Source organism: Euprymna scolopes, chromosome 7, assembly GCF_053919585.1.
Source record: "Euprymna scolopes isolate OS-2025 chromosome 7, ASM5391958v1, whole genome shotgun sequence".
Classification (NCBI taxonomy): domain Eukaryota; kingdom Metazoa; phylum Mollusca; class Cephalopoda; order Sepiida; family Sepiolidae; genus Euprymna; species Euprymna scolopes.
The window spans coordinates 23,670,734-23,687,260 of NC_136488.1; the positions used below are offsets into that span (position 1 = coordinate 23,670,734).

Below are 16,527 nucleotides of genomic sequence, written 5' to 3' on the forward strand. Positions count from 1 at the left end.
TGTACAGACACAAGTGCTACTACTTTAAATATATAGATTTATTCGTCATTAAATTATTAGTTAGATCAAATTGTTTTAAAACTAATTTTGTTAAAGTAATGTTTTAATCTGTTTCTAAAATTTATGAATAACTTTTTAAACTTGCAATCTTTTAATCATTGAGATTTTGTTAAGAAGTTTAAAGTTAGAAAGGAGTTTTTATTCAAGTTGAAAAACTTAAAAACTCCTTTCAAATTTTGAAGGGTCACAATAATTTTTTTAACTATTAATGAAAAAGTTAAAAAAATGGTTGGAGAAACAGTAATGCATTCTGGTGAATTTAGTTTGCTTAAATACGATTTTTAAAAAATTTGTTTTATTTTATACGATTGCATTTTTTATTACGATGAATTTATAATTGCTTGTCAATAAAAATAATCCAATGTTTAATTATGAAAGTTACGTTGATACAAGAAATGCATGCACATGTGAAGTTGTCTCATAATGTTATTAATGTAGCTAGCAGTATTAACCCAAGGTGGGTTGAACCGACTTCTCCCAAAAGAGGAACTGTGTAGGGAATATCAAATTCACAAGCGGTTCCCACTTGCATGTATATCCCGATTAGGGGTCATGTTTACGTTATGTTTTTGCAGTTCTTCAGGGAGGTGTTGAAAAATGCCATCTTCATGACAAGATGGCTTTACGCATACGTAAATACGCGCAAAAGACATTGTACATTGAATTTGTTTTAAATGATATAAAAACCAACCTACTTTCATCCACGCGTCTATAGCTGATTGGGTTAAGTGATAGCGTCGTAATCTAAAGACTTCAGGTTCAATCCCAGTTATCAGATATACTTTTTTTTTTCTCGATTTTTAAACATTTAATATTGAAACGAGGTTATTTGTAACATTTTTTTTTTTTTTTTCGCTGTTTTTTTGTTTTGTTTTTTTCCTTTTTTGGGGTTTTTGTTTATCAGATTGTTTTAAAGAAGTTTTATCTCTGTTCACTGTTTTATTTTTTGTTTTTCTAAATTTTTTTAAAAAGTTTAAACAGGGTTATTAATTCGCTTATTTTTTCTTCCCCCCCCCCCCTCCATACACACCTCCAAACACCCGGGCAACGCCGTCCTTTTTTGGGGGGAGGGGGGATTTGTTTTTCCGATTTTTTTTTTACGTTCGTTAGCTTTTGGGGGGGGGGGTCCGATTTTTTAAGAAGTTCTTTACCCTCCAAACACCCAGGCACCGCCGGGTACCTCCGCTAGTTATAAAGAAAAACAAAAATTGCACAACCTTGCCTTGAAATTTCAATGATAAAAGGGAGATAATCCCGTCAAACTTTATCAAAGTTACCTCCCTTATCAACCAAAATTTTTTTCACATGCAATAGAACCCAGAGATATAGCATTAATCTGTTCCAGTGTGGGGATTGTAAAGTGAAATCGCCGTATGTCGGACCTAAGTAAAATTGTATACAGTACATATTTAAAATTAGTAACAAAATACAGTACAGTATATAATACACGTATATAATCAAATGACATTATAAATAACATCGTAAGGCGAGGCAAATACCATAACCAGGGTCCAGAAAAACATTGTATTCCACATCATAACCTGAAAAAAAAACATATCTTAGAGTCAACGTATCCCGGGGATCTACTGTATATGAAACCACGGCCAAAAAAAAAACCTCCAAAAATACGAAACCATATATATAACCAGTAACTTTTCTTCTTTCTTTTCCAAGTTACATCGATGAAACGTTGCACAAATGATGCTCAAGATGAGAATAATAGTCCATTCAAAACAAGTAATACGTACAGTAATGAATTTGTCCTGATTTCAACTCCACATGTCTTATGCACATACCAAAGTCGATATGTATTTTTATTGAAATTATAGGACTTAATAATCATTATTAGGTGGGTTTAATATGCAATAGGTGATTGGAGAATATTGTTATGATGAATATTTCTTAAAAAATATTTCTCATACTTTCCTTTTTCAGAAAGAACCTGAGATAGATCTTCAATCTCTTTTCCTTCATATTTGGTGCAAAGCTGTTTTAAGAAACAAGTTAGTGTTTTTTGCCATTTATTTATTTTTTTTATTAAAAACTAAAAAAAAAAATCTTGACATGAAGCAAACAAATTAATCTGCAAACTCACTGTATACAAAATAATATCTATTAAAAATTTGAAGTGTAAAAACCATTTGAAAAATCTGAAAAGGGTTGATATGCCATATAATAAAAACGACAAAACCAAATCCGCATTTTTGTTTTCCAGCTGATTTTGCTTCTTAGAATTAGCAATATAAAATTTTTTTCTATTTTTTATAAATGAAACATATTTTTCAAGTTGGTTTTTGTAATGATATACTGTTTGTATTTGCTATACTTTAAATTAGTTTTTTTTCTTAATTTCTGAACTTTTTTTTTTTTAAATACATTTTTCATCTTGTCACTAAATTTTTGTTTTACTGACGGAAATGCTTATATTTTCTTGATGTGATAATGTTTTTCATTTTATTAGTTGGAGTCGGAGATTTGATGATCCAGTTGAAGACTACAGTTCCAAACTGTTCTACAAAATAATCATGCTGGCTCAAAGCCAATGTAAGTAAAATTTTAAATTATCTATTATATAAATTTCAGCTGTGTTTGTATGTCCGCTAAAAACTTTTGTCATCTGCATTGAACCAGCACAAACCTGGTGTTAGAAAGAGCGATCTCTTGGACACATAATATCGAAGAATTAGATAAAATCGTCAATTATTTATGTAGAAATATTGTTTTGTGTGAAGGGGGGGGGCAGATAAAAATCTTGATTTCAATGCGGTTTGTTAATTGCACGTGCACAAAAGGTCGATTTATTCTTTCATTTTAAAAAGATAAATTTGCACGTGATAACATCGGTGGTGTCTTGGTCCAATCAATAGCGTATTCGCTTACAAACTTAATTTTTGCAAGCTCGCGCTCACCACATGCTATTTTTCCTTTTTCTTTCTTTTAATAACATAATTAAATTTTTGTGTTTTTACGATATCTTTTGTTTTTCATTAAGTTTTTTTTTCTCCTACCTTTAACAATTCTTAAATTCACGAACTGTAAAACAAATCTTTCTAGACTGAGGCAGCATTTAACAAATTTATTTAAACTGCCGAACAATCACGTTGGAAAAGTGGTCAGCTGCATTTTTTTGTTTTTCATCCTTATCATTTGTCTATCTCCATTTTTTTGCTACTAAATTTTGCTTTCAGTTTCGATTCTTGCTGATGGCACCCAAGTTCCAGTTTTTTTTTTTTGTTTTTTAAATTGACTGTGAATTAAAATATCATTTAACCATATTTTACGACTGGGCAACGCTATGCGCCCTCCCCTCCTCCAACTGCTAGTCTATTATATCAGAGAGATATGCATGCGCACGCGTGTGTGCACATCTTGCTAAAACTTTTGAAATCCAAATCAGATTAGAATTAATCTGGACTGATGCATAATGTAAATTAACAAAAAAATAATGATTTTTTTTCTGCCTTAACGACAACAGAAACTGATGAGGGGGGAGGGGTCACGTAAAATCGTCTCTTTCTAAATGATTTTAACATCTGTGCATGTGTGAACCATTCACCTCTCGGATACATTAAGTACATAAATTTGCAACGCCATGTATGACCTTGTGACTGAATGGGTTAGAGGGTTGTCTCAGAACCATTAGTTTTTGCATTCACATGCTCACTTTATGGCGGCCGTTTCTTTATTTTTGAAAAACATTTATTTTGGTAAGCTTTTGCAATTAAACAGGGTTAAAAAAAAATTTATTTTCTTGGAAAGTGAGTCTCGGATGCTGAAAATGTACACACTTTTGTGCACTTATGGATATAACTTCTTTTTTTTTTAACTCTGCATAAAACTTGATTTTAATTTTAAAATACTATTAAAAAATTAGCACGGTAAAATAAGTCCACATGCAACAAAGACATAAATTTATATTAAAACTTTTTAATGATTTTATGAATATTTGTTTAGTGAATTTAGAATGCTGAAAATGTACACAATTTTTTTTTTTAGATGTGTTCAAATGCAACTACGTTTCTTCCCCTTGTCTTATATGGCCCAGGCAACGCCGGGTAGCCCTGCTAGTTACTATTAAGAGAAAAAAAAAATTACAAAAAATTGTTTTTTTAATTTAAAAATTTTTTTCTTCATTCTAAAAATAGTTACACTAATTTTGATTTTTTTATTGCAGTTTTTTTTTTGCTAGTTATTAAAATATAACTAACAAAAAAATATGAAACTGCAATAAAAATCAAAATTAATGTAACTATTTTCATTTTTTTTTTTTTTTACATATTCGATTTAGCATTGATTTTTTACATGCTGACATGTGTTGGATGACTTTTAAAAATTGATTTTTCCAAGTAACCTATCTCTGGCCAGGACATTATCCCATTTACTGTTAAGTCGATTTTTCTTGACTTTCCTCTGTGAACAGAACTGCTATATGTAGACCTGATCTCATCCCAGCTGTGCTATTAAAAAGTGCTCAGCCGAAGTAGCCCCAGTTCTCTCCAAAATCTACAACAAATGCCTTAATGAATCATGCTTTCCGGGCTGTTGGAAAACTGCTTCTGTGGTACCAATATTCAAGAATTCTGGCGAAAGAACTGACCCATCAAATTATCGCCCCATTAGCCTCCTCCCACTTTTCGCCAAAATATTTGAGACCTGACTGACAAACAATATGGATTTAGACATGCCTGCTCCACAGCTGACATCCTCACTGTAATCTCTGAACGTATATATCATTCACTGGACAAAGCGGGGGAAGGCAGAGCGGTAGCTCTAGATATATCTAAGGCTTTTGACAGGGTATGGCACAAGGGTTTCCTCAGGAAAATTAAATCATACGGTATCACTGGTAGAATACTTAACATAATTAGGTCCTTCTTAGATAAGAGAAAAATCCAGGTTGTCCTCGACAGTCGTATGTCTAATCAGTGGGATATAAATGCGGGAGTGCCTCGGGGTCTATCCTTGGACCTCTATTGTTCCTAATATTTATTAATGACCTCCCCGACAAAACTGCCTCTGAGATGGGTATATATGCTGATGACACCACACTCTATAACAGGCATGACAGGAAAACAAATGAACACATATCTAAAAAAAGCAATTGCTCTTGACATATCAAAGGCCTTCGACAAGGTATGGCATAAGGGTCTACTTCACAAGATTTCCAGCTACGGTATAACTGGAAATGTTTTCTCAATCATTAAATCATTTCTCTCTGATAGGCTCATAAGAGTAGTGGTAGATGGACAAAAATCGGAGGCCTGCAATATAAATGCTGGAGTCCCTCAGGGGTCAATCCTAGGCCCAACTCTCTTCCTGATCTACATCAATGACCTCCCTAAACACAAACTTAAATCATTCATTGACATCTATGCTGATGACACGACCATCTACGGTAACACATCAAAGGCTGTAAATGACAAAGTTCTCTCTGATTCTCTCTCCTCTGATCTCGAGCGCGTGGTTCAGTGGGGGAAGATGTGGCTGGTTACCTTTAATGCATCCAAAACCAAACTCCTATCCTTACATCATCAACGCTCTGATCCCCATCTGGCATCAATTGTGATGAATGGCTCTCGTCTGGGTGAGGCCCTGTGTTTTGACAAGCTTCTGGGTTTGACCTTTACTCCTGATCTGAAATGGAACACGTACATCAAGTCTGTTGCCAAGGTCGCTGGAAAGATGGTGGGATTCTTCTACCGCTCCAGAAGATGTCTCACTACTGATGCAATTCTCTATCTATATAAAAGCCAAGTACGTCCAAGGATGGAATACTATTGCCATATCTGGGCAGGAGCTGCAAAAAACAGCCTATCCTGCCTTGACAGACTACAAAATAGACTTTGTGGCTTAGTGGGGATGCCCTTTTCTCTACCCTGCAACCTCTCTCCCACAGAAGAGACGTTGCGAGCCTATCCTTGTTTTATCGTTATTTCCATGGCAGGTGCTCGTCTAAACTCCAATCTCTGGTCTCCCCCTCGCCAATCTTTCACGAAAAACACCCGTCTAGCTGAATCCACTGTGAAAAATTTCCCCCACCCTTTATCTGTGCCTAAATCAAAACGTGGATTCCATGAACAAAGCTTCTTTCTTAGAACTACACGCCTGTGGAACTCTGTTCCGTCTGCCTGCTTCCCACCGGACTACAACTTGGATGTGTTCAAGTCCAATGTTAACAAATTCCTAATGAACTGCCCCCTTAAGTAAACACTTTATCAAATCTCCACACTAACGTAATGTACTTGCAATAACCCTTATCCCGGAGTGGCTTCCGGGCCTTGATAAGTGGTGATCTCTGTGTAAAAAAAAAAAAAAAAAAAAAAAAAAAAAAAAATGGCAAAAACACTAGAGGATGACCTCCAATCTGTAGTGGAATGGGGACATAAATGGATGGTCACATTCAATGCTGCCAAGACTAAACTTGTTTCCTTCAATAATTACAAGAAACCTTCTCTGCCACCAGTAGCAATGGCCAGTGACTCCCTGTCCGAGAGTACATCTTTCAAACTGCTTGGCCTAACGTTCACAGGAAACATGAGTTGGAACAATTATATTGAAAACATTGCCAGGGCCACTGCGAAAAAGGTGGGCTCTCTGCCGTGCTAGAAAACTACTGACACCTGAAAGTATCCTGTACCTCTACAAGGCCACCATTCGCCCATGTATGGAGTATTGTTCTCACATTTGTGCTGGTGCATCTGCTACTAGTCTCTCGCTCCTAGACAAGGTTTAAAAAAGAGTCGCCAATCTGATAGGCCCTGAACTGGCATCTAAGCTTCAGCCTCTGTCCCATCGACGAAACGTTGCATCCCTCTGCCTGTTCTACAAGTACTTTAATGGTGGATGCTCTGACGAACTGCAGACACTTGTGCCCCCACGATGTAAACACCCTCGACAAACCCGACAGGCAGCTAAATCCCACCCCCACACAGTAGAGATCCCTAGATGCAAAAGATCTTTCTACTCCAGTAGTTTCTTCCCCAGAGCCGCTAGACTCTGGAATTCCATTCCAAGTTCCTGCTTCCCCAACTGTACTGACATGCAGAAGTTCAAGTGCAACGTCAACCGACATCTTGCTGCCCAAATCCCAACATAGCGCCCCTGATAGTAGCCCCCCTACACCAAAGTGGCAATGCGCCTTGTTTGGGGTGAAAAAGTAATAATAAAAAAAAAAAAATATCTACTGACCCAAGAACTCTAAATCCAGTCTTTCAATGTTGCCATACCACATCTCTTTATATTATTCAGATTTAATCTTCCTCTGAGCTCATTAGAAATAAGTCTGTCTTTTAAGAATCACGTTACAGATCTAACATATCGGTCGCATGTGATTTCTCTTCATGCAACTCATGTCCCCAACCTTCATTGGCTAGGTTTCATTTCCACACAGCTAGACTCTTCTGTTAGTTGACAGTGGTAATACTCTGCTGGTTAGTAATGAGAAAAGTTGTTTGAATTTACTCCATCCATTTGTAATTCTTGTAATCACACGACCAACTGTTCCACTTTTCTTTACTCGTTGAAAACTAACTTTGTCAAACTTGTAAATAAACAAAAAGGTTTCTGTACACTTCAATATCTGATCAGCTCTTTTATATTAATTTATCAAAGTGTGTCTTTCTCTTTTCCTGTCGTTGACCATGTTACAAACAACTTGGGCGAGCAATTTCTTTATATTGCATATGTGTTAATGCCATAAAAGATAAGCTGCACAAAAGGAACTAATTATGAAGTAATTATCATTTTGCTATTTTACTAAAAAGGAGCATGTTTTTATATACCTCCATTTTGTTGAAAGAAACAGATTTAACATTACACCATATCTGGTGTCAATCAAAAACCTTATTGGGTAATGTGTAGACACAATCTCATATAAAAAGAAAATGGCTGCTGGAGTTCTATGTAAAAAGAAACTGAAAGAAATCCTTGCTCCACATATATAAATTATAAAGATAATTGTAAGAAAAGTTTGCTTAGCTCAGAATTCTTTTTTCTTTTTTTGTGCTAGTGCATTTTATGAACCGGACATATGTAAGCATGCAAACATCCACTTGAGTTTGGCCAGAACCTGACGTAAACTGCTGGATTATGCCAAGCAAATCTTACAACATAGAAAATAGCAACATTACAAATTAAGCAAAAAAATAATAACTAACTATCTACTGTAGTTTAAAAAAAATTTTTTTTTTTTGAAGTGTGGGTGGTAGGGTTAATTCCTCCTAACAGTAACAAACAACATTTAGCAGAGAAATAAATGAAAAATCTTGAAATTAGTGTTTCAAGAGAAACTTTCAAGCATTTTTCTTTTTTTTTTTTTGTTGCAAGTTTGTTTTAAGAACAAAAAGGGTTTATTTTTGTGGTAATCTAAAAAAAAAAAAAAAAAAAAAATGAACTTTTATTATAAAATGTTAAAAAAAAAAAAAGTATTAATATAGCTTGGCCAGCACTTGCCAAATTTCAGGAAAATCCAAGGTGAGGCTTACATATGTTCAGTTAACAAAATGCACTATTAAGTTTATTTTTTTTTAATGACAAACATTTCCATTTCCAACCATCAATTGACTGCAAATAACGGTTCAGTGTACATGGTAAATTAGAGATTTCACACCTCCAAGAATTGACCAATGCTTCGCGATCAATTGAATCATTTAAAAATTGTCAGACAAAAATATTATTTCTTCACTCTGCGTGAAATCATTTGTCATAAACATCATTTACAAGACTTGTTGGATGCACTCTAAGAACTCGGCAACCATTTTCTTTCTAGAGTGCTGTGTGTACACGTTACTCCTGTCTTTCAAAGATAAACAAGATGTATTTTCAAATTGACTTGCTCTCAATAAAATTGCTTTTGTAAGAAGTAAATGTTTTTATAGGAAAAATATTATTCTGAAACCAAGTCAGTTTGAAAATACAGGTTCTATTTTAACATTTGAGAAAGTGATTTTAAAGTGATACCAGATACTAATATTCCTTTCAGTTGTAAGCATAATTGAAGGTGCTGAAAATACACTTTGTGTCACATGGCGTATGAAGAAAATAAATTTCATGGTTTTTGATTGCAGATGCTAATTTAAATGAAATCCTGCCTGATAAAAACAGCCTCCTTTCTGCTGAAGAACTGAGCCATTTGCAAACAGATGACAATTTCGCTTTCCTTATAGAAACTATCTATGAACAAATCGGCAACACAATGTAAATAATCTTTTTTTTTCTTTTTCAATAAATATAATCTCCAACAAGGATTTTTCCATATTGAATTTTTTTTTTTTTTTTTTTCCCCCAAATTATTTTGAAATTTTTTTTTTTTTTATACAAGAAATGAATTATGTTGTGATTTTGCTACCTTGTTGCATCGTTCTGACACACATTTATGCGTGACATGAAAAGAAACTGGAATTTGGGAAAAATCTCCATCATTCCAGTAATCGTAAGAGCTACTTGGCTCATTAAAAAAAAAAAAAAACCTACCTGGCGAATAAATACACACGGTGAACAGTGCAAGAGAAATCCAAACAATTGCATTTAGAATATTTAAAGATTTGAGTCTCTGAAATAGTAGATGAATGATTGACATCCAGTAAGATGCCCCACCATCCTCCATACAAAAAAAGAAAAAAAAAAAGCTGCTTCAAAAATTTCTTTTTCTTTTGTCAGTTTTTATTAAAATAAGATAACTAAAAAAAAATTAATTAAACTGAAAACTACTCAAGTTTTATGACGATTGGTGTATTATTGTAACAATTGTTCTGGATGTGTGGTTAAGATTTTGATTGGAGTAACTCAAGTTATTTAAGAAAAATGTAGTTTTCTTTTTAGTCTTTAAAGTTAATATTGAAATAACATGGAGTAGGTATCATTTGTACTAGCCAGCATATGACTTTGTTGCTGTCGGGCTTAGATACAGCTCTGTTCAGTTTTAGGGGTCCACCTTTCCATTCTCTCTGAGGAAGGTTAGTTTATTGCTAATCGCTTCAGGCACACTTACTAGGTAATGTCAAAGTCACTCGGGCATTTTTTGTAAGTGGAAATGTGCATATCTTAGTATACTCACTTTTTAAAACTGGATCCATTTTTATTTTGTTTTTAAATATCAGTTTGGAATACATTTTCTTCTATATTTTTGGTTTTAAAACAAAGTAATATTTTTTGTGATAGTTTAAAAATAAAACAGATTTTGGCAGGTAAAATTTTAGAAAAAAAATAACAATACTAATAGTTTGTCAACAAATGTCCTTATCCCCTTAAAAAAATCTGATTAATCCTGTCAGTTTACAAGTGTGTGTGTAATATATATTTCATAGAATGTATACAGCATTCCAAAAGTTATGCTAAAGAAATGTTGCTAACCATGCATTAAATTTGGAAAAAATTAGAAGTTAAAATTTCATAAAAAATTTTTTTTTTTTTTTCCAAAAAAACTTTTCAAGCAACAGATTTAGCATCACACCATATCTGATGTCGTTCTACGATGCTTTATGAGTATGAAGCATGCTCTATATGATTGCTTAGATCATATTGTGTCTGAGTTGTTCATAAATTTGGAAAATTAAAAAAAAAAAAAAAAAAATTTAAGTATATAGGAAATAATGTACGCAATATGTAATTACAGTTGATGTCATGATTTAGTCTTTAAAAAAAAAAAAAAAATCAATAAGGAATGCAGACATTTCAAAAGGAAATAATGCAATAAATAATAACTGCTCATCCCAAAACATTACAACAAAAGTCAATTTATTTGCAGATTTTAATAAAATAAAGAAACCGATGTTCTGGAGAAACAAAAGTTTCATAAATAAAATCAACACTGAAAATAAAATTAAGTAGAAAAAGAAATACTCTAGCGATTTGGATTGTAAAAATATGCAGAACATAATAAAATTATATACATATATTTTGTGTGAATAAATAAAATTAAAAAAATTTTAAATATAAAGTTTTTAGTTGGTTTATGTCTTCCCTTAAAAAATAAATAAATAAAGAGCAGTTAATTTAACCGCTTTATTTTTGTTTAATAATTTCTGTCAGCCCAAAAGTTGATTTTTTTCAAAAAATTATTAAACTCTCAATAATGTAGCAGCTCTGGAGGGTAAAAAGAAAGAAAAAAAAAAATGCACTTAATGCCACAAGATCAGCTGGTATTAACCAAATTAATTTCTGTCCCATAGAGTTTCTGGCTAATATGTGCAGGAATATAGGTAGATTTTTAGTTTGTTTTTATAAAAGACTGATAGTTTATAAGCTGAAATATTAAATATTCAAAATGTGTATCAACACCAGAAATTCCTCCAATCATTAAAAAACAACTGCCAAAAATAAATAATTCGATATCTTCCAAATATGCATTTGATGGCAGGATTAAACCAATAACTATGAAATCCTCTAGAGAACAAATCCTATTTTGTTATGGGACAGGAGATGTTCTTAGCATAATAGACAACAAAAACTGCATTCAATTAGATGTTCTCTTTGCTTTAATGAGTCCTAGAGGAAATGGGGATACTGAATTTCTCAGGAGATTTTGTATACAAATAAGACAAACGAACAGAAAAACGTTTACTGTTTTTAAATAAGTGTTACTATAAAAAATACCTGTCAGTGTTTTGAGATAACAATCTAACTACAATTCTAATTTTGTTCTAAATAAATAAATTTTGTAGAAAAGTAATATTTTCACTTGTATGGAAAAGTTTTGTTTTTTTTCAGAGGAAAATCAAATTTTAATGAGATCGATTGTGTCGCAGTCATCTTGCCTGTTTCGCAGACAAGGGGAGGATGCCTTTAAATGAAAAAGGGATTAAAAAGGACAAACTCTGTAAATAAGTGAAAAAAAAAAAACTAAAATATTTATTTAGGTATTGTTTCTGCCCATGTTTCAAAATCCTAATCAAATTTTGACAAATTTTAAACGGTGCTCCCTTAGCGCCCCTCTCCTTCTCAGCCACAAAATAGGCAAGATGGCTATGAGACAATTGATCTCATAAAAATTTTATTTTTCTTTGTAAAAAAAAAAAAAAAAAAAAAAACTATTTGATTAAATTAAGTGAAATTTTTTTATCAGAACATAATTCCATAACAGGTACATACAATATAATTTTTTTAATATTTTTTAAAAATTATTTTAATGGCTGTACAATGTTGATAAATAAAATGGTCGACAATTTCTCCCCCAACAAATGTTCAACTTTAGTTCCTTCATTTAGCACTAGCCTGTCATCTTAAAAAGAAATTAGGAACCTGTTGTTATGGAGAAGAGAAGCAATATTTTAATTGTTTACAATAAAAAAAATTTTATCAGACATTTTTGTTTTTCACAATGCTTCAAATACAGTTTGTTTTTGTTGATCCTCAAATATTAGATCTCCTTTTTAAGTTAATATCAATAATTTAATATTTATTATAAATAATTTAAGTTTTATGTGATTTTGTTCATGAAGTAGTTCAACATATCTTCTAAGAGCTGGTGTATTTTATGATCATAGTCTTGCATAATAATTAGTTGCATTTTTAAGATAATTGTATAAAAAATGAGTGTCAAGGAAAACAAAAATTGAAGAAGGTGTGGTAGGATACTCACAGAAGATTTTTAGCATAATTGGAGTTTACATACAAACAGGTTTTTAATGTGTAGAGAATAACTAAGATGGAAATTAGAGAAAGCCTGAAAGTGGCAGAGTTGGACAAAAATGCAGTAATGATCAACCTTTTCAAATTCAATGAACTATATACTTTTAATAGCTCTCATCTAAATATTAACTCTTATTTATAGCATCAGGGAGGAGTGCATGTGGAGGCAGTTATTGAAAAACAATATTGAATAAAGTTTTCTTTCATTCTTTTTGTATTTGCATGATGGAACCATTCCGTATGTTTAAAAAAAAATCAAATACAGCTAATACACTGTCATGTCTATCTAATTTAAGGTTAAATAATCTGCATGTTAGTTTACAAAATGAACTCTTATTAATTAACTATTAATTTTTTTTTCTTATATGATGATGGCTTTCAGTTTTATTTAATCATTTTCTTGATCCTTAATAATTGTTTAGCATTTTAGATGAAAAGAATCTCTCTGGTCAATTTAGTTCAAGGAGGGAAAGCAGGGTGTTGATTTCTTAATTTTCCCAGACAACACCTAGATATTAGTTAAGAATATATAGCCTTTTATTCTCATTTGTATATTATGAAATGAGCTAAAATCACTTTCAGAGAATTTATAACTTACAACTAAAAATACATTTAATCAGAAGTAGTAATACATAACGAATCAAAGCTCATAATTATAACTGTTGTTAAAAAACTGAATTTTACTTGAATTTAAAAAAACAGCCATATTTGTAATTGATAAGAAAGACATATGGGTTTTTTCTACGTCTTATGAAGATGGATGGAAAGCACAGAATTTCAATTCTGAAAGCATCAAATTTGTACACAATTTATGACAAAATCCAGACAAAAATAAATGGAGTGCTAATCTCAGATAGGACATCCAGTTTCACTGATCACCTATATAAGCATAAATGTTTCTGTAATAATCTACATCAATCAGTATTTATGGCAAAGTTATAGATACTGGATTCACATTAAAGCTTTGACAGGGTAAAATGTTTTTTATCATGTTTTTTCTATAATATGCTTTCTTTAACATTGTATGAAATAAACACTGCATCATGGATATATGTATTATAGCAAAACCAGGATATGTGAAATACATATAAAAACATAGAATAAACAGATAAAAACATAGAATAAACAGATAAAATTAGTTTTAGAACTTGTTAAAAATGCAAAATATTTTATTAATAGGATTTTTCTTCCTTCTTTTAATAAAATATTTTGCATTTTTAACATGGTCTAAAAACAGTTTCACTTGTTTATTCAATGTTTTTAAATTCTTAAAATGCTTCCAAGAGCTTCTATATCAATTTTTATATATATATATATACACACACACACACACAGTGTGACCAAAACAAACCGGGCCCCAACTCTAATTAGGCCCCGTTTCTGAGTGTTTTGTCCGAATGAAATGAAACTTTGGTCATAACTAGTTTATTATATTCAAAACATTACATCAAAACACTAGGGTCTTTGGCGATTTTTTTCTCCGTTCTACAGCATATGTTTTAGATGGCCTCCAGTTAGCTTTTGTTTTTTTTGGGGTCATTATATATATATATATATATATAGGAAATGTTTGGAAATTTTAATTCACCACACAAAATTTAAAAAGGAAAAAAAAAACATGCTTTTGTGCAAACAATTATCATAAGATTAGCAATCTCACCTCAACATCTTAAAACTATGAAAAGAATTGAGATTTTTTTCAAATGTGTTTCACAAAGTATGTTGATCAATTGAAATGGTGCAAACTATTGAAGCTACATGTGAGGCAACTCCTTTGGCATGATCTGTGCAAAGCTGATATGTTTGGTATATTACTTGGGGGCTGATGTTCAAATATCTGATATGGTGCATAAAGCAACTAGAGGTGAAACTAAAATTAAAATAAAACTTTGAATAACACGAAAAATTGAATCGCAAAAATAAAATTAAAAATTCCTGATACAAGAAGTCCTTAGAACGAATTCAGTATTGAAAAAAAGAAAAGAGGTGGGAGGGGGGGGGGGTCGATTCCTTTGATCAAAGTTTCTCAACAGGAAAGGAAAGAGGACATTGGAGGCTGTGTTTTCAGTGATCTTAAGGTCAAATCTGAAAAATAGGGGAGGAGTTACTTAGTATGTGATTCCCTAGACATTATTTGTCAAAGTCTATTTCATCTAAAAAGTTCCTATCATAAATAGATTACTTGGCTTACACTGATAATGTGTCGACATATTGGTTTCTGTAAAGCCAAATGCTGCTTTCGGCATTTGATTCTGAAGAAATCAATAGATTAAAATGTTGGTATTGTCGATGTAAGGCAAATAAATTATCAGTAGAGCAAATATATATTATGTATTGAGCACTATCCAGTGAGATAAATATTGATTTAAATTTGAATGTACGTTACTTATCAAGAACATTAAAAAAATCCAGTTCTTAAATAGAGCCAAACCAAAACAGATCTTGTACACACAAATGGCTCGACATCGATAGAACTTTATAACAATGAAATATATTCATGTATAGGATAAGATTATGCTTTTGATAATTGTGTCTACTGTAATGAAGTGTCAAGATAAAACCTTTTTGATCTGTATTTTTTATATATAGAATACACACACACACTCTCAACAGTGAAGAAGGTCATAGGTAATGACTGAAATTTCATTTTAGAAAATACCCTGTATTCCTATAAGTCGACTAATAAGAAATGTAACATAAAAAAATATAAAACATACACAATATATATAATTACTATAATTATTTTTAATACCCACTAGTGTTTCATCCTTTCGGGAATCATTATTACTGCTGGTCGGGAGATTCAAACCCAACCACGAAGCCATCTGACTCCATAAGTAAGGAACAGACTGCTCGGCCACTGTTAACCATGATGAGAATATAGTTGAAATTAACATTTATATAAATCGTAAATGTCATTGAAGAAAGCCGAGAGTGATTTTTACATCACGATCTGCGCACATGGACTTAAGTGAGTGACTTATTACATTTTAACGTAAAGTGCTTGACAATAGTTAAGGTTGGCTTTGTTGAGTGGGTTTGAATCTCTTGACCAGCAGTAATTATCACTTCCTACTAATGCTTGCACAAGTACAAAACACTTGTATGTGTAGTTCTAAAAATTGTTAATATTTTAAAAATATTAGCCTCTCCAAACCTGAATAGAACTAAACTAAGTACATCTTGGACAAATAGAGCACTCAATGTTCAAAAACCAAATTATTAAAAAAAAAAAAAAAAAAAAAAAATGCAGATATAACTAAATATTCGCTTTGCTATTTAAGCTTTGATTAAATGAGCAAAGCTCTTTGTGTGTCCAGTCTAATTTATTGCATAGCTTCCGTATAAAAATATGCCACTATTTTGCACCAATGCATATGAATATAAAAAATTGTGCAAAATCATATGTTCAGTTTTCAATTGAAACTGCAAAGTATTAAGCTAAGTACATTATCCTACATTTGAAGAATTTGGATTAATCCAACAAATGTTGACAATGGAAAAGTGAATTAAAATACAATAGATTCAACTTTGCTAATATTCCGTCTTTATTCATCAAAAGACTTTGAATTTAAATTTGAATTGCAAATTAAAAAATATATAGGCATGAAAAAAAATCACTGAAGGGCATAAAGATAAATAGAGAAAGACAAAATAGGAGAAAACATTTAATATTTAAACAAAATGTCAACAAGTAGAGCAAAAGTCAAATCAAACAAAACTTTTATAAGAAATCATTTTTTAAACTTAATTCAATACTAGACTTTTTTCAACAAATGAGAAAAAAAAAATACTTCAGAAAACTTAGGCTTTCATCAGTAAATTAAAGACATTTTTTCT

At 31.8% G+C, this 16,527-nt stretch overlaps 1 protein-coding gene across 1 annotated transcript in view; it reads left to right on the forward strand.

The window, feature by feature from the left end:
* LOC145279643 (nuclear pore complex protein Nup133-like) overlaps positions 1-9,305 on the forward strand; it is a 116,258-nt gene extending 106,953 nt beyond the window's left edge. The window contains exons 31-33 of the mRNA XM_080130872.1: positions 1,996-2,063; positions 2,522-2,604; positions 9,126-9,305. Of these exons, the coding sequence (XP_079986998.1) occupies positions 1,996-2,063; positions 2,522-2,604; positions 9,126-9,259 (285 nt within the window). The 3' untranslated portion in view covers positions 9,260-9,305. The remainder of the gene's footprint in view (positions 1-1,995; positions 2,064-2,521; positions 2,605-9,125) is intronic.
* The last annotated feature ends 7,222 nt before the right edge of the window (positions 9,306-16,527 follow it).